At 40.6% G+C, this 24,633-nt stretch overlaps 1 protein-coding gene across 1 annotated transcript in view; it reads left to right on the forward strand.

The window, feature by feature from the left end:
• gpc5c (glypican 5c) overlaps positions 1-24,633 on the forward strand; it is a 93,509-nt gene that overhangs the window by 30,904 nt on the left and 37,972 nt on the right. The window contains exons 4-7 of the mRNA XM_010778183.1: positions 6,003-6,166; positions 7,309-7,365; positions 8,024-8,146; positions 14,169-14,196. Of these exons, the coding sequence (XP_010776485.1) occupies positions 6,003-6,166; positions 7,309-7,365; positions 8,024-8,146; positions 14,169-14,196 (372 nt within the window). The remainder of the gene's footprint in view (positions 1-6,002; positions 6,167-7,308; positions 7,366-8,023; positions 8,147-14,168; positions 14,197-24,633) is intronic.

A 24,633-nucleotide genomic window follows, 5' to 3' on the forward strand; every position in this document is an offset into this window, starting at 1 on the left:
GGGGGTTATAGATGCTGAATGTTTCTTCAGACTATTTGAGCTTTTGACATAAGACCACAACGCATTATCATCATTAAATTCATGATTTTTGTCTTTTATTTGTCAACAGCTGCCATTATTTTCCCACCAAAAGAAATACTTGTCGATAGAAAGTGGTTAAACTAATATTTATTTAAATAAAAGTCTTTGATATTTAGAATTTCAGTAAGAATTTGTTTCATTTGCAAAATGTGCTACTTTTTGTAAGTGTATTGAATATAAACGTACTTATTTACAGGGAGATAGTGGTTAGCAATACCATTAAAAATGTAAAATGAGACAGGATGAAAAATACTTAGTAAGGTATTTAGGAGTTGGGACTCGTGCCCTCGAGAGAAGTTACACGACTGATTCATATTTCCGTCACATGAAACATTGTTTTGTGTTTTAACCTTGAGTGAGTGCATGAAAAAAGTAACCTTTTTAATATGCCTGGTCATCCTTGTCTTCTGTTCTAGTTAGCTCACTATCATCAACAGGTCTAATCACAGAAAACAACCGCTACCAATCCATCATGAATACAGTTATTTAAATCTTGGACATGTATCATTAGATATCGAAATCGTCAGTCATTTTTATTTATTATAATGTGCGTAAAAGAAAAAGCAAGTTATTATTAAGGCTCTACAGTTTCCTTGCTGTTTATTCTATGAACAAAGAATCAAAGTCTGCTGTCCTACTCCTGGGTTTTTATGCCATTTGAGGTTCATAATGGTCCGATTAAACTCAACACCTCAAAGCCTACATCTGTCTCTTTGTGTGGTTAAATATAAAACACAGCTAGTGTTGTTAAGGGAGGCGAGACACTTCCTTATTCCCTTAACCCACCCAGATTTCCCAGATGGTCCAGGGTTTGAACTGGCAACTTTCCAGGCTTAAGCTTGCTTCCTTAACCTCAAGGCCTCCACCGCAACACTGCTCCTCCTGCACAATTCAAGAAGTCACCTTATTGTATAAATGAAGGGGAAAAGTGTCTCTATCTGCCAGGATACTGTACATGTATATGGATGTTCATCGATGTCAATATATCATGATCAAACTGTTACACATAGTATCCATGTTGATCCCAGTCTAGTCAGGTAATGTTTTTTTGTTGGTCATTTGGATGGGACAAAAGCAGGTCTACCTGAAAGACTGAAACTGTACAGCTTAGATTTGTTATGATATATCTTATATTATCATGGGGAAAATAGAAATGGAAAACCTTGCCATGCACAAGTAGCCTGTTCTCCCTTTCTGTTTTGCAATTAGCAATGGAAAATGTTACTCATTTAAACATAATTATCATGACTGTTGACAGCAAAACTCTAGTCATTTGAAATACAATTGATGCCATTAGTTTTCTTTGGAGAAACACATAATCAGTATGTGAATCTGTGGCCTCTCTGGCAACTTCACTAATGATTTCTTTTTTTTCAGCTTTTTTTTCTCCTTTGGTTAGTAACCAAAATAAATATTTTTCGAGTTATTGCTCGCTAATCTGCTCGCTTTTTTTGACATGTGGTCAATGATTACTGTACAAAACTCTTTTGGAAAACATTGTTAAAGACTGAAACTCTTATAGCAGAGTTGGAACACTTCTCTTACTCTACCATTACATCATATATCTAAACTAAAGAAGGAGGAGGGCAATGTTCACAATTTTGATAAATGTGTTTGAGAGCGGTATGTTGTAATGTCGTTTACAAGAATGTTATTTTATTTCCTAATTTTTACGTCTTGATCATATTTCATGGTCTAATGTCTTGTGATGACAGTGCCTGTGGTTTGGATAATGGATGTGAGCAGGATTCCCAAGAGCTATTCCCAGGGACATGAATGAAAGAAGAATGATGTTTAAGATTCTTCCATTGTAAATTCATAAAATGTACATCTTTGCACGTACTGTATGCATGCACACTTGAACTATATATTCATAACACAATGTTAGACACTGCGGCAGGGTAAAACAAGCCTCAAGTGAATTCCTGGGATACATTTAGAGAAAAGTACAAATAATGGAACAGAGCCAGTGGATTTTTGTTCTTTGGGTCAATTAGGTCACTCAGCACTATGATACATAACTGTGATACATAAAGATAACCCCTTGGTTGAAAAGTTGTTTTAGTTAACGTTCGGAAATGTTAATAATAATTGGACCTCGGGGCCCTAAACACAAAAGCTCTGTCCCCTTTCATTTGCAGAAGAGTCGGAGGTCATGAAAACCCCAAAAAGTAATCAGTAAATCAATCCTTGTCAAATATATATACTACTGTTTCCAGAGTTTCACAGAGGGCAATAGCTGACCAGATTGTATGTGTGTCTGCACATTTATTACAAAGTATGTTAAAGTGGAAGCGGGGGGTTTTAACTGACCAAACAGGCCCTCTTCATCCCACAATGCAATGTGCCTGAGGTGAGAGGGGGCTGAGAAAGTTCCCTTAGATTTACTGGGTAATCCCTTGATAAATAAACTGGGAAGACAAGACCACCGCTGCTATCTGTAAGCCAATACTCCCCTAGAGGAGGGATGGCCCTGGGCTTGGCTAGCTCTAAGCTGATGATATGTGCACAGATACACACACATACACACATACAGATACACACGTCAGAGTTGAGCCAAATACGTTAAAAAAGATCCTGGCACAGACATTTGTAAGAAAAAAAGACATGATTTAGTTTCAGTGTAATAAAATCTATTCCGTTAATATGCAAACCAGTTTCATGGCTAGCTCATACACATAGAATACATGCTTTGTATTTCCCTAAAGTCCACCCATGGATGACATGCATCCCACAAATTTGCCCCCTCCATCCGACTCTGTACTCAGGCAATCACATGAGGAATGCTCCACAAAATAGCTGACATTGTGAAGGTATAACAAGCACAAACAGGTGTTCCCACACACATACACGTAGGAAACCAAGTACTCATGCTGTGCCCACATGGGATTTTCATTCTCACGCCATCATCAGGTCAGGAGATAATTGATTTATGGCCGTGTTCTAGCCCATGTTATTTTTCAACCTGTCGTCTGATTGGCCCTCAGGATGATGTGGTCGTGAAATCCGACCTATAAGAGCATGTCTCTATTTCTCAAGAGGATGCTGTTTGTTTTCCCTAGGATGACTTTGTGTTCTGTTTACACTGTTGTTTGCTTAGTTAGACATACGAAGGAGTTCTCAGTGTTTTTATTTTGAAAGGCCGGCCTGTATCGGCACACCAGAGCAATGATAACCAAGAGGTCTGACTTTGTGTTTTTTCCATGTGCTTAAAATAATAAATTACATTTCATCTAATGAACTCTAAGTAAACTTTTGGAAGGACCATGACCATCCATCAGTTGAAATAAATAAACATTAGAATTTGATTTTCCTGCGCTTTTAAGCTATTTTCATTTTCCTATAACAAAGCCCCAATTTATTTTTTATGATGTATGATTTTTGTTATACTAACTGCATTTTGATGATGCTCTTAGATTTGCTAAAATGCTTTTACAGCAGCACATATTCTGGCTAAAGAATCAATTAGAATGAGAAAGAGTATACAAAAATACAAATCAGTTTAAAACACAATTTCCTTAGAAACAAAAAACTATTGTTACTGACTAGTGTTGGTTTTTCTCAGCCTGCCACTTCATCAATTTCCATACAAGCAAACACAAACTTTCCTGAAGACCTCCCACATGTTGTAGACTGGACATGACCTCATGGGACTGCATGTCGCCTGAAATATGTGTTTTGGATCTCTGGAATTTAGTGTATAGAAATGTATTTTCTGCTGTATAGAGAATAGCTATATGGTACACTTCAGTCTGCCATCTCGGCTAAGTACTTACACATTTAGTTTATACACAGGTTTAAGCATGTTTGTGTGAAATGAATTGGCCTTGACATTTATAGCTTTGGAATGAACGGTGTTTTACTGAGTCATTTTATTTAGATGCTCAAGCATTAGTGTACTTGCCGATGTTGATAATGATGAACTGAGCAATGTTAAAAGCTTTGGCTTAATCAACAAAGTATGAACTTTTATGTAAATGTTTTCCATTACCCTCCCTCGGATACTTTAATTAAGCAAACTTAGTTTCATAAAATAATGCCTATTTACAGGTTTGAAATTCACAAGTGTTCCAATAAATGTTTGAATGCGTAATGTTGTGCAGACGGTATGCAAATTAATTTTTACCCGTGGCTGTCTGCAGAAGCATGCAAAGGACATTTGGCTTACTATGTTGATAGGACTTCATGGCCAAAACAGTTGCTGTCTTCTATCTTTTCTCACTGCCATAATGTAATGTGTGTGTGGCATGTGTATGTGTGACGATGTGCATGTGTGGCTGTGAACTCCTCTCCCACATGTGAGCACGTTTTATTGGTCTGGAGGGAGTTAAGGTTAATGCAATAAAACAACCTTCCCCGTGCCTTACGTCTGCCTTTAGAGAGGATTTAAGACCGGAGTGGAGTTAGAAAAAGTTGAGAGAAAGGCTAGAGGGAAGAGAGCAAACGGTGCAATGAAGATTACAAATGTTCAGGGGGTTAGGTCTGCTAGAAAGTATCTTTTGGATTCCTGAGCAAATGACAAATCCCACTGCCTAGGACAACTGTTGTGTGGAAAAACTCATTTAAAGTCCATTTATTAGGCATATGAGATGACTGACTTGCCTAACCCTGCAGGGTAAGTGTATTTCTAGCAGTCTAGCAAGACACTTTCTGTGACTGTTAACACATATTACAGCTGCTTCCAGAATTACTTATCTAAACTCTTCCCAACATGTGGAGACAGACCCCTTCAAACAACCATTTAAACACAGATGCTTTCCAGTTACTTCCCAGATGAGGTTTATGTATTTGTTTGTGCATTCCATTGTTTTAGACCCCTGACAGGCCGCTCTGAACACTTTCAGTATGAGTCAAGTTTGTGCTATTGCTTCGATGTTTTGCTAGGACAGATGTCCAGATATCAGTGTGATTATTATCCTCAGTAAATACATTGTTTAAGAGATTAGCATAGACTGTATGGACCCATGCAGATAGATACAATGTCTAATCATTTGTTTATTGCTACTCTATTATATTTACCCTCAAAACAACAATTGTGATTTCAAAAGATTTAGCCCTAATTCATATGAATGGTAACTAAGATACAGAATAAAAGAACCAATTGCCATTAATCTGTTCTGGGGAAAGTATTGGTGTGCTTATTTACAGTATATTCATGCAAACATCACTTCAAATTAGGTTACACTTTATTGGTCTCGCTGCTTCTTTATGTAAGGCTTCATTTTCATCGGTGATAAATAAGTTTTGCTGCTGAATATTTCTGAGCCCTTAGATAGTGGCTCAGCATACACTGGTCACTGTACTCCGTCCAATAGGCAAGAGCCATTACCCTCTGTCTCTCTGGCTAATTGAGGATCACTTAATAACACTGGCCAGAAGCTTTTAAGCCAATGAGATTTCATTGATTTTACCTCTTGGTTTGAAGCACACGCCCCTTCATTCTCCTGATCCTGCTGTCTCTGCTGCTAGCTTTAATAGCCCAACGGAGATGCTCACCATCGCTGCCAACTGTGCGCACGTGCATTCACCTCTATGAGGTAGTGGAATGTTCTACAATTACTTTCAGCCTGCTGGCAGTAACTCACTCATCACACCATTTCCTTTCATCACGTCCCTCTTTTTACTCCAACCGTTTTCCCATGTTGTCTGTTACTCTGAAGTTCACTGCTCTATATTTCGTTCACCTCTCTTCACCCTGATATCATTGAACTGAAATGAAGCGATTCCTCATTTCAGATTGATGCCATCAACCTGAAGAAAAAATATATTCACTTTGAATACTTTAGTTTAGTTTAAATATGCTTTTAACTGTGCAGGTGTCATTTGGTGGTTTATTGAACTCATCCTGCAGCCCCACCCATGCTGTTTTATGTTTTCCTGGCCTAACAGGTGTGTGTCTGTTTCCTCTATCCTCCCCACAGGTGGACAAGGTGTGTGGCCTGTCTACTGGAGCGCCCACAAGCATGCGGCCTACTAGCCCTGAGGTCACAACCTCTTCTGTGACCTCAACTTCTCTTCCTCCATCTGCCGCCCCCTCCCAATCCTTACCAGAGCAGTGGCAGTCGCAGTTAGCCCACTTGAGGAGGTAAGAATAAGAAATAAACTGAACTGTGGTTTAATAAGTCAGTTTAAGATTGCCTGCGTTGAAAATATTTCTCGTGTTCTGGCAAAAATGCAGCTTTTTCATTGGAAATTAGTTACACAGTGGACTAGATGTAAATGTAAATGAAATGGTCAGGTCTGTATGATATTGCCTGAAGGGTTGGCCGAGGTCTATTCCCAGCTGCCATCACTTCTCTGTTATTTCATATGGTTAGTTGGACACAACACAAACAGCCGTAGTATGTAAATGCAGTGCCTGGCACTAAAGTCTGTGGCCTCCACCTGGCCTCTGAGGCAGCCATCCCATGCCCACAGCAGCTGGCAGTGATGTGCCAGCAGAGGGGGAGTGTGGGTAAGATTAATCTTGACGGACCATCAGTTTCCTGTTTACCCAGACGGCCATACCACCAGCCCTGCTCACCAGCCGTCCTCAGCGTGAATAGCACCACAGACGGAAACACACAGACGTGCAGCGTTGTCTGCCTGACCTTGTCCCAAACCATGAATCACTGCTCTTATGCCAGCCGAGCTGACAGGTCTGGCCTGGCACTGCCACCGCCATTCATGGCAACACAATCTACCTCCCTGCCTGCTGCCAACCCTGACCAAGGCACATGTGAGCGCTGACCACTTCAGAGACATGGCAGCACCCACTGCAGTACAGGGAGAACAGTCTCCTGCTGAAAAATATGAAACGTGATACAGAAAAGCAACATTTATGTTTCGTTTTAATAGGAAAAATTATGAATGTAGAAGTTCAGCAGAACTTTCTTTGGCTTTCCTGTGAATATTTAACTATTTGCACATGTGCAGATGTTTGCTTGTGTGTTATTTCTTGTGACTTAACATATACATTGCTATGCATACCAGTATCTGTTTTAATTGTCGGTGTGGTGTTGGGGGAAATGCATATTGATTTATGTGTGGTGTGGTTAGTCTCTGCATGTGCATGGTTAATCTCTTTCTTCCAGGGTCAACTGACTATCTTTTCTCCCTCCTCCCTGTGTGTCCTGTGTTGTCATCCTTTTGTTCCTTTTTTTTTTCTTCCACGCCCCACCTTTCACATCCATGCATCTTCCTTGCTTGCAACATTCTCCCCTGGACTACAACTCCCATCATTCACAGCTCGTTCCCCCTGAAACCCTCCAAGAACAATAAACATAATCTGAGAACCCTCTCTAGGTAAGCATGAACCCCAGGGACTTATTTCTCTCACCCACTCACACACTTTATCCAGCAAAGACTCATATTTTGACTTGTTCAGAAACATGTGACACTGTTTTTCAACTTCTTTTTATTTACAGTTGATTTTATTTGTCATGTCTTAAAAAAACTGCCATATTCATGTCATTTGCGGTTCTTAGAAGTGATTATTTTCACTGACTCAGCAACATAACCTTTCATGACCTCTGCTGTTTTTGCTCTTTCTCATGGGTGGCAACAACGGGTGCCTGATCAAAATATTATTGCATTGTTTTGCTCGGAATGACTGCCTTTATCGATAACTTGTGTTAGCAGATCTGATGAAGCAAGCACTTTGCTGCAGAGCATAATTGAAAAAAATGTGCTGACACAGTGAAATGGTCACATTCAAAGCAACTCATTTACTTCCACCATCAATATCTCCACTATATATATCACATTCATGTATTATTGAATGGAATGCAGATACAGAGTATTTGTTGACGATTTGGTATCAAGTAATGAGAAATGTATCTACAAACCACACCAAAAATGCTAAAATCTCACAATTCCTCAATTTTCTCTTTCTAAACCTGGACTATGATATGCAATATTTACTAAAATTATGTACTATCCCCATGTGTCCGTTTTTCCTCAGGGAGTTCTTGATGTACCTGCAGCGCTACAAGTCTTTCTTTGCAGCATTGCCAGAGATGCTGTGCGAAGGAGACAATGTTGTTGACGACTCCACATGCTGGAGCGGAGAAGACGTGGTGGAGAGGTAAGACATAATGTTCAGTCCCTCACCCCCTACAGTCACTATAAACTTGCAGTTGTCGAAAGCAAAGACTTGACAAATACCTGTGAGACATTCATTCCCTCGTGGAAAATCACATAACTGATACTGAACTTACTTTCACTTAATTGTGTTTGTTTAACTTAAATTGTAACATTTTCAATTACATCCCATTAAGCTAACCCTTATTTGACTTCTACTCCCAAAATCCATTGTCCTTTTAATGGATTAATTTTGTTGGTTAGACTCATTCTGTTTTGAGAGCATTTTGTTTCTTGTGATTAAGAAATGTTTTGTATCTTGTTATATAACTTTATCACTGCCAGTTGTTGCATAAACGTTTTTTGGCTGAACTTTCATTTTCTGTAGGCCTATGTGACAATGAATTAGGTGCTGGCTTGTATGCCTCCTTTCAAACAGGACATTCTGTTCGACTTAATATTTATTCATTCTAAAACCTTAGTTTGAAAATAATGAGTTTTGAACACATTTCAGAAAAAGTAACAAACCCTTTGTGTTTTGTTGCGTGCATGTGATCAATGTCAGTATGTGAGTTAGTGTGGCTGGCTGTTTTTAATCAATGTGGCAAATAATGAAGTAATTAAATCCATCTCCACATTGAGGCCCTGTCTACACGGAGACGAAAACGAGCCTTAGTCGATATCAAAAAAGTCTTCCTTCCACACGGAGTCGGATCAAGAAACGTGTCCGTCAACATGAGACCGCTCGACCCGCTGGAGACGCTGTTGTACATATGCCGGGCCTGTAAGTGGCGCTGTACTTCCGCCTCAAAATACACCAAAAGCAGCGAATAAGACCCCCCGAGCATGGTTGCCTGGTTGCCCTTCTGTTTATTCTCCGCGATGGATTTAGCAACATGTAGTTCATGTAGTTCTCTATGTCCACTTGTTGCTGATGGTTGTGGTAGAGGAGCTGTAGATTTTGCACTAACGTCTGTAGCATGGTCAGTAGCGTCTGGAGCACGAAAGGTACCCTGCGATCCGCCATTGTTGTTGTTGTTGGTGTGACGACGGGGGCGAGCAGCAGAGGTGGGGAGAGGCGGGGCTATGGCGTCATCGTTATCAGGAAATGATCGTATAGGGCAGGGGTCGGCAACCCGCGACTCTCGAGCCGCATGCGGCTCTTTAAGCCCTCTACTCTGGCTCCCTTGAGCTTGGACAAAAATAAGAAGGAAATAAAATACAAATATTTGTAGGACTATTTATATTTTGTTATAACATTTTTCGTATCTTGTATTTTGAGGTGATACTGTGACACATAAAACAATTTAAAAAACGGTTTTAATTAGGTCAACTAAAATATGCATCCTGCTACGGTCCCGCACCAGCGCCTTTTCTTGCAGGCGAATAACCTGACCCCCGGCTCGATGAGCGAACTATGGATAAATCAAAGAAAAGAAAAGTATCGAAGGAACACAGAGGGTTTAATTCTGCGTGGTTAGAGTTATATGCTTTCACAGCAAACGATGCTGGCTTAGCGCTATGTTTGATATGTGGAGAGAAGTTGCCAAAGGTGCTGCAGCCTTTACGTATTGGAGGAAAAACACAGAAGAGGAAGACAGCTGACGATCTTCAGTCATAATTCAATCAATTAGGGTGCAGCTATATGTTTTATTTATTTCAAAGTGGGCCCATTTTAATTATATTCATTTTCTTCAAATGTGCAGAGGACTCCCCAAGTGCTGTGTTGATTTATTAGTAGGCCTGTGTATTTTTGGAGGAAAAGGGGGCAAAATGGCTCTTTGGTCAAAAAGGTTGCAGACCCCTGGTATAGGGTGTACACACGGAGCCGTTTGGCCGCCCAGAGCGTTTTGTCCGCAGATCTACCCACCTTGGGAGCCGTTATCGTTATCCTCGTTTCCGTGTTGGCCTCGTGTGGACGAACCGTATACGATAGAGAACTGTAGCGGATACAACCCGTTTCGTCTCTGTGTGGAAGGGGCCTGAGTGAATGCAGGCAGAGCAAATAGTTGGTACGCTCCCCTCTCCTTTGTATTAGAGTCAGTTTAGAGGTTGTTGTTGTTGTTGTACTCCATTATGTTTTTTTCTTTTATTTGTGGGGATTTTATTGTGTGCTGATGTATACAGTAGGTGTGGCCCTAGAACCCTTTTCCTGCTTATAGTTTTGAGTGTGTGTGTGTGTGTGTGTGTGTGTGTGTGTGTGTGTGTGTGTGTGTGTGTGTGTGTGTGTGTGTTTCTCTCTTTGTGGTTATGTGCTTTCTCAGTCAGCATGAGAAGAACGGAGAATTGATGCAGAATACTGAGCCAATGCAAAATCTGTAACTGATTCCCCATGCTGGATCCGTTTCTTAAATGCTTTAGAAACTCGGTCCACAATTATGACAAGGTTATGCTCTCCTTCTGCGGTGGCCTTAAAGTGGCTCCCATTACCATGGCAACCTCAGCTCTTGGCAATGCCAGTATTGGCCCTGGAAGTAGCAGACTAGAGGTCCGGGGGATGCCTTTTTCCCCCATGATCCACCCTGAGTATTTGTCAGGTCCTTTGGCCTGTGTCCGTCTTGCTTGATTAAGCCATACACTATGCTTTTCACAAGTACATGGGAAAACATTAGGCTCATGAACAGATGCCTCTGATTCCAAAAAGACCCTTTTATTTTCCTCAGTGGTTGTCAAAAGCATTTTGTCAGACATTTATATGAATAAGTTGAGCTTTGATTAGTTTTGTAACTGTCCTTCTCTTTTCTCCTCTCCTCTCCTCTTCTCTTCACTTTTTTTTCTTCTTCTTTTCTCTTCTCTTTTCTCTTTTCTCTTCTTTTATTCTCTCATCCTCTCTTCATGTTCTGGCTCAGTACTGCCCTTCCCTTTCCCGCTGCAGAGGATCTGCCAGTGACTGAGACATGTTGAGCAGACCACACATTCATCAGGGCCTGTCACAATCTGCCGGCATATAAAGTACATAGTCAGTCACTGTATGTGTGCTAGGTCCATGACCTGGGACATATGAGCAAGAAAAGACACAGGGTGAGGAGACCATTCAGCACCTATAACACAAGAACTCTACAATAATGTCAAGATACGGCTTCTTTGTTTTTATTTATAGCCAGTTCTTTATTTTGGCCCTCTGTGTTTGTAAGTAAGTGTGTGTCACTTTTACTACCAAGGCTATTGGTTTTTCAAGAACAGTGCTAATGGGTTGTTACGGTTTGTTATCACACACTCCCTGGTGAGAGCCAGGACTTGCTTGCGGTGTCAAGTGTTCTTGAGCTGAATAAGAAAACCGTACCCGACTGAGGCATTTGGCACCACTCATATACTGCTCAGATCAAGCTGTGGCTATTCAGCAAACCTCTTCCCCTGTATCTGACTCTGTTGGCATGAATTAGAGAGGGACAGGAGGAGGCATGAAAAGGCTTGGCGTTTTGGTACCACGTTGCCCCCTGTGCCTCCCGGTGCCCCTGATGAGGGAAGCATGATGGAGTGATGTGGAGGAGGAGGGTCTTGGCAGTATAAAGACCCATTGTGGAGTCAGTGGAGTGGGGCACAGGCCTGCCGTGGGGACCCCTAAAGCCTGGAGGGGGAACAAAGACCCTCCTATGAGGCTGCATGGGAAATACTTGGACATCACTGCCAATACTACAGCCACTGGCCGCACCATGCCTGGGAAAAATGCATGAGAACTGCAAAGGCGGCAAGAGAAGAAGGCTAGAAAATATGAGAAGAGATGAGAAAAGGTTTGTAAAGATGACACCCAAATTATTGTCGAAAATGCTGTTAGTCGATGTCTTAGTTGGACTTCCTGTTTGATAGGAACACACAAAGCCTCTGAAGGCCTTGTGGGTTTTCCCCTATCACAGGAGGACTTAGACACAAATGGGCAAGCACACTCTCATATCACTCCACACAGGATCCATATGCTAGTCAACAGCTGGAGGGCTTATTCATTCAGACACAATCAAACTGTGCTAAGGCAAGAAGACACACACTTCCACATGTGTGAACAACACACACGCACACGCACACACACACACACACACACACACACACACACACACACACACACACACACACACACACACACACACACACACACACACACACACACATGTGTGAACACGCACACACATGTGTGAACACACACACACATTTGTATGTTGTAATACTTCAAAGCACATCAAAGGCAACAGGGATAGAAAGTCCCTCCCTCTCTTTATTCAGCATCTGATGACAGAGGGGCGAGCGGGGGGCAAGCAGTTGTACGTACAACAAAAAATGCCTGTTGGCATGTGTTCAAATCTCTCTGAACATTTACAGCATCACATGTGTGAATACTTTTCACAATCTATTCGGGAAGATAAAATCAACCAAAATTACCACACTCTTAGATTAGTCAGTCATATTATCGCCATTATAGTAGTCTTATCACACAATTAAATACTTAATTGTCATGTTTTTTCACAATAATTATGTTTATAACATCCCTGGTTTGTCTTTTGACACATAGAGATAGTGTGTGCAGGCTATGAAACAATGCTGCAGGGTATAGCCAAAGTTATGGCTTAATTAGGAACTGTATTAGCCTCTTGACTGAAAACACATGAGGAGGTAACTTCAAATGGGGTTTTATTGAACAACACTTTCTCCCAGACATAATAATTGCTTATGGATGTCTAACCAAGAGGAACTACTAGTGCAACTATGGACAGTTTTCAATTTAAATGAATTCCAAACGGCTTTAAGTGCTCAATTTTGGGCATGAGCTCCATAATCTCTTACCCGTCTGACCATCACCAATCTGATTTTAGAGATTCTTGATTCAGGTAGTGGTAAACACGATGAATAGATGTTGACATCATTGTCCTGGAAGAGGAGAGCTCTAGGTGATGCTAACTGAAGAGGAATGGTGACCAGTGATTGCTGTCTGTATTGGATTGCAACAGGATGACTAACTCTAAGGCAAAGCCAGTCTGAGCACACATGGTAGCCACCTCCATCTATTGTTTTGGTTTTCTTTAATGAGAAGCGGCAAATCAGTTGCATAACAGGGTCACAGGTGGCAAAAGAAAGCCAGGTGGAGTGGAGGCCACAGCTGAAACAAGTACATTGGGACCTTAACATTGGCATGTTAACCAATACCTACTCAAATCTGCTGCACCTGTATGTTAATGGCGTGTCTTGTTATAACCTAAATTGGAGTTATTTCAGATGCAGCTCATGCTGTTTTGCCAATAAAAGTTAACTCATCGGGAATCCTGTATGGCAAACATTGCTCTTACAATCTTGCTAAATCGTAAGACTTAGATTAAATTATTTAAACTAGAATGGATTTTCCACTTACACGCTGGTATAATAGAAATAAGAGAAAGACATAAGGAAGAGTGAATGTAGAAGTCTTCCTGTTTGAACAGCCTGACTCTGAAAACACTGCTTTTGTTTAAACACATAACATACAGTACTTAGGAACTTAATTGGCATTTTCTGACCTACAAATTTGTTGGGGTTCATTTTGTATTGATGTTATAGCTGAATGACTGTATACAGGCAGAAGGTTTATTCTGTGGAAAGGGAAAGAAACAATCTGCTTCAAGCCATGGAAGTCAGCAGACAGAGATCATAATCTCTGTTTTAATCTTTATGGGAGGAAAACATCATATCAACACCAAGGAAAACAAACTGTATTAGAGCCATGACCTGCAAAATAAATTATTTAATACATCATGTTATTTTTTTATTTACTACAGTATATTTGTAAACGCTCAATAATGTGTAAAACTGCAGGGATGACATTTCGACATACAGTATGAGGGTGTATGCATATGTTGGTGTGTCGGTGCAGTACAGTACGTATAACTTAAAGAATGGAGAACTCATCACTGTACTTTGGGGATGCTTCTTTTGTTTTAGCTCAAGGAGACGGCCCACAGACAATAGAGCAGTGTGAGTTTATCTGAATACCTTGCATTTTTATAAGGTTATGAAAATCCATTTGTTTATCATTTTGACATCTGGAATCCATTCGGTTATTGCAGGGAGAAACAGGGAGAGCGCTACAACCGGGTAAAGCCCTCACCCCTCTCACTCACTTTCTCTCTTTTTTCCAGTCCTATCTAGTCATAGTTCTGTTCCTCTGGGCTGCCTCGGTGTCGGTCTGTTGCGTCCAAGGGGCTCGGTTCTAAAATGCACACAAATTGGATAATAAAACTCAAGCAGAGGAGACAATAAATAAATGACGATGTGCAAAGGAAGAACATTCCCTGCTGAAAGCCTGTGTGTGCTGTGTGTACAGTATGTGGCTATGGGCAGAAGTCAGTTAAGTATGTGTTTTCCTAGTTTTACTTGACTTGATGAAGTGGTGGCACAGTTGAGTTATGAGAACAGTTGACATCAGAGAAATAATGACGTTTAAAAAGTTGGAAATATAAACTTCATATGCTTTCTTTTTTTTGTCTTCCTGTACCCTACCTTTCAGCTTCAACGTAATTTGCATTTGTCAGGGTCACAAACCTCTGTCCTTCCTCTTCCTCTCCCACAATCCTCTTTTTTCAATTTCTCCTTAGCTCCGTTTCAGTTACCCCTCCCTTTCCCATAACCCTGTGCTGCTTCCTGGGACCTCAGCATGACCCCCTCTACATTACTACATTGCTTAGACTTTTCTCTCTTTAGGCCTGCATCCTTGTGTTGTGCGTCTGTTTGAGTAAAACTGAAAACAACAGTGATCATATTGCAGTAAATGTCAGTTATTTATTCTCTCTGCTGAAATGTTTGGAGTGTGAGAGTTTTGAGTTATGCTATTTCGGAATCTGCGGCTGTGCAATAAAGAAAGTGTTAGAGGATAGGTTGTATAGATGTTGTGTAAGCAAATGTGATTTTCTTGGCCTGACTGTACAATTATATGCCCATTTGGGACTTAGCATGCCTCGGAGTTAAGAGTGTTTATGTCTTTCGGCCTCCTCAAATTGAGGTTTTATGGTGTGGCTTGTGGACATTGTACTGTATATTTGTGAAATATCCTTCCAACTCCTTTCTGTCTCCTCTTCATTACTTTTATAGAAGGGACACAGTTTTACGACTTCTCCTCTTCTGTTGTGTTTCCAGCCGGTGGAGTGGTTTCAGCTAATATAATTAAAATGCCACAATAGACTGGCATGTTTTACTGGAGCAGTTCCTACTGGGCGACGTAGACATAGTGTACTCACTAACCTCTCTGCTTGCCTATTGGCACGGCATCAAAGTCATAGCAGGAGAGGAGGATGAGAAATTGAGGGACAGACATGCTGAGGAGGGGAAAAGGAAGTGTGGATGCGAAAACAATGGATAGAAATAGAGAAGAACTGATAGATGGATGAAGGAAGGCAAGACATAAGGGATGTAGGTCAGTGGCAGCAGGAGCAGTGGCTTTCGGTGAGCCCTCTGTCTTTAGGCTTACTGTAATTGCCTCTATGTTTGAAGTCCTCACCGTTGCGTGTCTGGGTGCCAGCCAATAGTGATCTGTGTGGTCTGCGTGTGTTTGAGAGGGTTGTGTTTGCCTCTCATTTCTATATCTCAGTTTGACACAAATTTCTGACACACCACGCCAGCAAACACAGGACAATACCCTAAAGAATGTGTCTTCCTCGATGCCAGCAATTGCGCACACAAACACAACACCGGTCAAAATATGACTTGTAAAACAAAACGGTCAACGATGCGTCCTCTAGGACGATCCCAGTATTTAAGAGGCAATTTTATCTTGTGTCATAAAATTGCTCTTGGAAGACAACTCCGCTATGAAATGAAGTGCTTGTTGTTTCTCATAACGAGCAACGAGTGTTGCTTATCATGGTGTCGCAATACTGGAACAGTGTCTGCCTGATTCAACAATCTGGTTCGTAATGGACTTTGTATTTCAATTTCAGTTACAGTATAAACACACTTTTTTAAGGCACCTAACCCATTACTTCATGTGCCAGCTAAAGAAAGTCATACAGTTGCCACTTGTTGAGGTGGTAACGTGTGAGTAGACTTTAAACAAAGAACACATACCATATCAGTTACACACACTTACTGACTGATGTTGTTCAGTGCACATTTTAACAATCTTCAAAGGAAGAGAAAATCCACTTGCAAACCTCTGCTTTGATCCAAACATGAAGCTTGTATTGTAGTCGTGGTGACACAGGATTATTGCCTTATAGACCATCAGACTATTTCTGTTTGCCACAGACAGCTCACACTCCATACACAACACATTCACACACTGAACACACCTCAACACTCACACAACATGATCACATCTGACTAACAGAGCTGGACCTCTCTTTGCTCAACTATTTTTAGGGACATTGTTATCCTTTTTCCTCTGGGAAACTTTATAAATGTCAGTTGGACCCTGATTGTGCAAGATTTTGTCTGAATTTGAACTGACATTAGTGTGATGCAATGTATACCTGTAAGTCTGTATTTAGGACCAATAGCGTGCATTGGCATACTTCCCTGTAGAGTTTTAGTGTGAATGTGTGTACCAGTTTAGGTTTGCAGTGTGTGGTATTTACCATCAGAGTGAGATTCTGAACAAGAGGTCTGGTTTGAATCCAACTTTTAGCCTTACTCCAGGTTTGTTGTCTAACCCAAATTATGTGTAAGTGAGTTTAAAATGAAAATGAATGACAGGAGAGAGGGAAAGCTAACAAAACCATCTCTGTACAAACAACAAAAAGTACAGTACACTACTGTGGAGAGGGTGTTGTGTGTGTGGCTCTGATCTGTGCTGTGTGTATGTGGTAACCTGAAACCACAGGGAAAACGTTCCTAGAATTCCGGGTGGGTTTGGTGTCGTGGCTCGCTCACTGGAGCCCCCCGAGTGGTGCTGGGAATGCGGCCTCCGCACGGAAGAGCTTGAGAATGAAGGGAAAGTACCCGTGTGTGTGTTTGAGCCGAACAGCTAAGCATCTCAACACCAACATGTAATGGAATAGTTTGTTTCTTAAAGTGTTGGTGATCTGAAAGAGCATAAATATACATTTTAAAAGGCATTTGATTGTTACATAGAGACACAAACATTATCTTTATTGATGGCAACAACCTGTTTAATATAACGCATCCACCCATGTCTATAGGAAAAAACGGTGTCTTTAATTAAACAATAAAACAAATAGATATAACACATACTGTAAATTGTTCAAGATTTGAACATGTTAATATTTCTCTAAACTTTCACCAGCACTATAACTGTATAATCCTTTTAGATCCCAAGTCTGGCACAATTACAAGTGCTTTGTAATTTATTAGAACAGGATAGGACTTCAGAACATTAAATGCCAGGAAGGAAATTATCTTATAAAAAGTTATACTGTCAGTGGCTCTGCACTCTAGGGACAGATTTGCTCAGCTGAGGTCCAACCCTCTTAACACAAACCCAGACTTCTCAGATTCAGCTTACTGACTGATTTATGATGATATGTCCACTCTCTAACCTGTGGCTGATTGACAGATAAGCCTGATCCTGACAAACATGATAGTAATGACTGGGACTTTTGCCAAGAAAGCCATTTTGACCATGTGTTTGTCAATGCCACCATCTGTCCGACTTCATTTGGATAATAGCTGCCCAACCTTTGCCCTCCTTCCCTCTGCCTGCAGCACACTCACTCTTCACTCCTTGACCTTAACAGAAGTTTGCACAACATTGCGGTATATAATCCTATATATGTTATTCTGGAGTCAAGCAGCTGTACTTAGAGCTGCCTCCATATCTCTCTATCTACAATATGCTCTCAAATGTCAATCTTACTGAGTGCCTGGGGATCATTTCTGCATGTGGGAGAGTGCGTGTGGGGGGTATGCAGATATTCTGATTGCATTTAAGCTTAAAAAATGTACTGCGTGATTGTCTGAGTGAGCTGTGTGTGCGCATGTGTTCTTGGATGGGTGTGAGTTGTGCTCCCCGCATGCCCTTTGCAGCAGCAGAGAGTCTGATCCCTGACCTCTTCACTCAACACCCTCACAAGCCCTCTCCTCTCTCTATGCGAGTATGTCTGAGTATGTGGATGCCTGTGTATGTTTGTTACTGTGAGTCAAATGTACTTTATATTTGAGTTGAAACTGGACTGTTTGCACTGAGTACTTTCTGCTTACACAGGCTGCATATACAGTGCTGTCCAGATGTGTCATTATGCCTCCTTCTCCCTTTGTTTGTCCATGTTTATGATACCCTTCATACACACTGAGCCATTCTATCGTTGCAACACCAGCCTGAACATAAAGAAAATATGTAAGTACATAAAATCATGACATATGATATGATATATTTAGCTTTATCCACGGTGAACCCCTTGACTGGTTTTTAGTTTACACTGGAGCTGTCAACCTTAAGCACTAGATCACGCCATGCTGGCCCGGATCAGACAGACAGACAAACAGGTGGTCGTACCACACCAGAGGATCATGGTCCACTCCACCCGCCTGTGCTCTGGGGCATAGTTTACTCCCCTGGCTCTGCCCCTGCCTGCCCTTGTCTGCCTTCCACACACCAACTGCCCCCCCCACCTCCCCATAGACCTCTAACCTCAGTTATCCATGCCCTCCTCGGCATGTGGGCATGTGGCTGGAAGGGGGGGATATATTCATCGTTATAGGTCTTGTAACTTGTTCCTTCCTCTCTTTCTGTTTGTATAATTCCCTCCTCCATTCACATGTTTCACAATGCTCTGACGTTGATGGTTCCTGTGTCAGTTGTCAATTTTCATGAGCAAATTTGTACCTGGGAGCAGTTTTGTTCTGTCCCTCCCCTTTTTCTCTCATTTTAACATATATCTTTCATCCCTTTGTAACTAATAGATACACACTATCCTTAAAATCAGTAAGTTGTATGGTGAAATTGAAATTGTTTAAAAAGTGGCTAAGGCTGCCACCTACTGGGGAATCACTGTAAATAAGGGATCCTGACATAACGTCACTATTGGATGAGTTGGGAGTGAGAATGTGTTGCTTAATCAATGTACTTAATTATCTATTTGCACAAGAAGAAATAAGGTTTCAAAATCTATTGGAGAAATAAGTGCTCTACAGTTAAATACATGCAATACAGTTTTATGCACTCTATTTCATGACTGGATGTAGATGGACATTTTATCAATTTTCTTGGCCTGTTAGAGCTATAATTGTTGAAGACATATTCTGGGTTAGGGTTGGTTCTAGTTAGTTAATTCTGAAAACAATATAAGCTGTATTAGTACTGAACAAAATGTAGTATATATATATGTACTAAATATCTTCATGATAGCAAAATACATCACTACAGTATATTACAGCCACGTTTAAATAAATACCCAGGGCAACTGTGTGTTCTAAATAAATGCAAACCATGGGTTCACTGTCAGACACAATCATTGCCAACTGTCAGAAAAATAAACTTTTTTTTCAATTAGTCCCCCATGTTAAAGATCAACCCGTGCAGTTAGATCTGTGAATTCAAACAGAAAAGGCCTCGTATGCATGTTTGTTAGAATGAGTAGTAATTGCATGTGAGTTTGAGAAGCCCTGTGCTAAAGAGTGAAATAGTTGTCTTTGTCGGGAAAAGATGCTGGTCTGTATGTCATTTGTGGGTTTGGCGGAGGCGGACATGACTTGTTCTTGTTCCTCCAATCTAATGGAGCTTCATGGTCTTTTCCCAGAAGTCTGTGTGGTCTGTTGAGTCAGCCTGCAGCGCGTCTGCTGGTCCTTCAGAACAGGCGACACGAGAGGTGGGGAACAGTTACACCCAGTGACAGACACAGTCGGGACATTTAGGCCTGGGAATGTCCTAAAAGCAAATTTAGGGCCAATTACAGCTGTAATCCATGTAACTGCCACCTATAGCATACATTACATATAAACCTGTAAGCACTACACTGTATGTTTTTGTCTGTCTGTAGCACTAGAGACCCACAAATGAAAGCTCTTCATTTTGTAATTTGTTCAACTTTGTTGGAACCAAGTATTCTGGATGATTTGTAGTTTTGGCGGATCATCGTGGGTTGTGGCTCTCCCTCACTTCCTAAGAGGAAAATGTATTTAATTATAATAACATTAAAGTTGTATATTACAATTTTAGTGGTTTGAACTTCATGTCTTGGTGGATTGTGGGCTCAACCTACCATCAAAGTCACAATACATTTCAAACAAAGGACTTTGCCACCTCTTGGAAAAGGACATTTGTGTTGCCGTGATCAGCAGTTTCTGCAGTTTTTAAAAATGTTGAGCAGAGCAATCGTCTTCACTCTATGATGAGGTTGGAAATTGCATTGTTTTGTGACAAAATATTAGCCACTGTCTGCCTACATCAGTGTTTTAAAAAGATATGCTTTAAATTGAGGTGAAAGGCATTCAGTTAAGTGTAACTCAAATTGCCCACCCTTAGCTATTAGAAGTTTGAATTGCACAAATTATGCTTAAAAATGTCGAAAACCCAAGAATAAGAAATGTTGTTTAAAGCATATCATTCTGAAGTCATTTTCAGACGTATTTCATTCTTGAAATTCATGCTCAGAATGGCCCTATGCTATTGACTCGCCTTACACACAATTGGCCACACGGGGGCAGTGTGGAATCATATTTGTCTTCCCTGTTAAACCGAGAACTAAGTCTGAAGGCAATGTCCTTGTAGTATAACAACATCTAGTCAAATTACAGTCATTTATATTTTGTATAAATGCTCACAAATCATTATGTCAGTGTTTGGAAGGAGAACTAAGTACAGAGAGTACATGTTGGATCTGGTGTCGATAGTCGGAGAGTAGGGCTGCTCAATTAATCGTTTTTTAATCGCAATTACGATTTTGGCCTGCAACGATTATGAAAACAACATAATCTAAATAAAACGATTATTTATTTTATTTGTTATCTTTATTTTTTTATTTTTTATTTGTTGTATTGGTTTTTCAGTTGAATTACACTTAAAGTTCACGGTAATCAACTGTTAAAAACATACTGTTCCATTTTTTTTAAATAAATTGATGTTTTCAAAGTAAATGGATAATCGTTTTTAATAATCGTGATATCAATTATTGACCAAAATAATCGAGATTATGATTTTTGCCATAATCGAGCAGCCCCATCGGAGAGTATATATACATTACACTGTGATGGAACTTCTAATGCTAATGTCAGGTTTTGTTTACAGCCAAAGAGAGCGTGTGTGTGTGTGTGTGTGTGTGTGTGTGTGTGTGTGTGTGTGTGTGTGTGTGTGTGTGTGTGTGTGTGTGTGTGTGTGTGATGTGAGGAAGAAAGTGGTTCTAAGAGCAGTTTGTTGGTAAGAGAGAGTCACTTACACCAAATTAATTCAGCTCTTTGCAGTTGCTGTGATTGTTAGATAAATCGATACTTGTTCATTAGCTCTGAGAGGCATTGAAATGAAACTTGCTTGGCTGTGTGTAAGCCTCTAATGGGCTAATGATGAGCCAAACTAGATATCGTAGACGTCACATAGCCTGCAGACGGAAATAGAAATGGTAGGGTAGAATAGCCCTTATGATGAGTATTGAACGCATCTTGTCTGTGATTACCTGTAAGTGTATGCCCATGCTAGGTTAATTACTACACCTAGTCATAGATAATTGTCCCAACTCAGTTTTTCTCCATTTAACCTCATTGCACTCCCTCTTGATCAGTCTCTATTCCAGTTCTCTAACTATCCTCAGCATTGGCCCAGGTCAAAGTGACCTACAGTAGAGAGCATACCATGTCAGGGCCAGACTTGGGTTCAGCCCACAAGACAGACTGCTTTTTTAATTAGTCTACAGCTGGGCTTGTTTGCTACCACAAACAGCATCCAAATGAAAGATGTAAGTCTTGATATATCCAGGAAGTGTAAGTGTAAACTTGGCCAACTGTGCACATAACCAAACCTGCTAAAACGCGCTAAATGAAAAGACTGTTTCCCTTTGGAAAGTTTCCTTTTTTTGTGTAAATATTTGGCATTTAGAATTTTGGAAATGCCAATTCCTGAGCCAGTTTCTAGCAGTGGGACACATCTCTACCATAACTGTTTACAGGCTCAAAGCGCACCAAGGTCAGCTTTCAACTCCATCGACCCAATGATCTGATAAAACAAATCCAGTCAACAGCTACCACACTACCATGCTAATTACTCAAACAAACAAAGTGAGATGGAAACTTTCAGACGGGCTGTTTCACACCATCACATGGAGCTCTTGTCACTGAAAAAAAGAAATGTGCATGTGACAAAGGAAAGGACATTTAACGAGAGTGATATCATTCTCAGTGAAAGAGATATGTGTTAGCTGTTATGGGTAAATTAACAACAGGAAACATGAGAAATATTGATTGGATACTTGACATGACCCAATAAAAGCCGTAAAAGTAAATTTCATAGCATTTAAAAAAAGGACATAGAAAACAAACATACAGCATGAAGGGAGCCATTCATAAGCGCAGTAACACATTTTATTGCACTGTAGAGGACAGGGTTTCAGTGCGTAATAGCCATGAGTAATTTGAGCCGTTGGACCTTCAACCATATAGCTGTTACAGTGCAACCACTCAATAAACCAGCCTGGTCTTGGTAAAATCACCCTGGGACCTCTTAAGAAGTGGCAATGCAGTTCAGACCAACATAGTGGTGTGTAATTCCATCCCAACCACACAGCCATAAACAGCCATATTTCACTGGTCCACACGCCACTAAAACAGATATACAGCCGGCTCAGCACAGGTGTCGTGCCTCAGGTGAAGTACGAGACAAAAACTGTAAAGATTCATTAACGTAAACGTCCAGGACAAAAATGTTTCATCTTGGCTGAAATGACAAAACCCTCCAGTTATTGTAACTGGAGTTAGAAACAGCCTGTGGACTGTTTGTGTTTGAGTATGGAGCCCAAACATTAATAATAAAAGGACATGTCTTCTGCTCTTACCGCAATTACTGTAGGTCAGTGGTTCCCAACTGGACAGAACCAACATGGAGGTCTCCAAATAATTAACAGTATATAGAGAGTAAATAAACAAATGCTAGCCTTAATTCATGGTTTCTTATTCTGATCTGTTTCTTGTTTTTGTGAATTTCTTTGAAGGAAAAATCACTTTTGTTGAACTGTTCATAACTGCCACATGTATTTAGAGCTTTGAAAAGGCATTGTGTGCATTGCTCTGTTTTAAGGGGTCACATATCCAAAAAGCTAGGAACTAATGCTTTAAGTATCAAACTTCACTTTAAGTTAAAATAAAATCTTCGCATTGGCTTTCCCACCTAGAGAAGGACACACTTTGATGATAATGGAATGATTGTCGGCTAAACAAGTTTAAAGAGTCCCACCATCTTATGATTAGTCATGCAGACACTTGCCAAACGTGGGGGGCAGCTAGTATGAAATCATCAAAACCGTTTCAGATGAACTTCAAAACAAGAGTGATGAGATTGTTTTTGATCTTGTTTGGAGTTGCTGTGCCTGTGCAGCTCTTTATATGTCTGACCCTTCCTGACTCATAACCTGATACAGAAGCTTGCCAGGCTGTAAAGAAGCATGACAGAGGGCCCACTGGGCTACAGGATAGGTCTGAAACATCCTTTACTCTGCACTCAAAGAGAGTAGCTGGGAACTTCACACCATTTTCCCAAGTCATTTTAAATTCTGTGCCTGGATCTGCAGTCAAAGGTTTTTACGTTATGCAGTGGAAGACAGAAATCAACCAGAACAGTTACAGATAGGTAGACTGGCATTTTTCAAGTTTTTCTAGCAGTGGAACCTTGGATAACTTTTTATCAAAGTCATCCTTGTTATCCACAGTATCATAGTGATTCTCAACACCCATTATGTCGCAGTTTTACTGGGACAATACTGGCCATAGAACTTTGTATTTTCCAAATCTTCAAGCTTCCAGCTGGAACTAGGTAGAGTTGAGGTCATAAGATAGGAGGGGACAGATAAAAAGAGGAAAAGCTCAGAGCTGTAGTGAATAAAGAATGGGTAAACTTAAGCCAAGACTGTGTGCCCTGGGTACTACTGATACAGTACATCCAAGTGACTGCAGCTACTGGTGGCGTTCCTGTGTTACGTGTTCATGTGGGCACCAGCTGGGTTACAAATGACAGCAGTCAGAAGAAAGACAAAGAAAGCAGGATGTAAGATGGTGTGTGGTACTGGGCAGAGAAATCAAAAGGAAGAAAGAGAGATGACGTGAACCGAAGACATGGCCTTTGATAGTTTGTTTAAGAACGCAAAATACAAGGTGGAGGGAAAAAAGAAAGGCACAATGTTTGAACTTGCCTGCCCTGCAGATGCCCTCTCCTGATTTTCTCGCTGTTTCTCTTTGCAAATTTTATGATCTGAGTATTTCCTCTCTAATAAAGTTGTCTTTGAAGCACAGCAAGCTTCAGTACACTGCCGTGTGGATGACTTCTATCAGAACAGCCAGTGCTTAATTTTGTAAATATTTATTTTGCTTGTAATATTTATTTTTACTGTGTTTATCATCAGGAACCTAAGATAGAATCAGAACTACCACATGGATTTGTAGGAA

This window comes from Notothenia coriiceps, unplaced genomic scaffold (assembly GCF_000735185.1).
Source record: "Notothenia coriiceps isolate Sejong01 unplaced genomic scaffold, NC01 NC01_scaffold00018999, whole genome shotgun sequence".
In the NCBI taxonomy this organism is placed as follows: domain Eukaryota; kingdom Metazoa; phylum Chordata; class Actinopteri; order Perciformes; family Nototheniidae; genus Notothenia; species Notothenia coriiceps.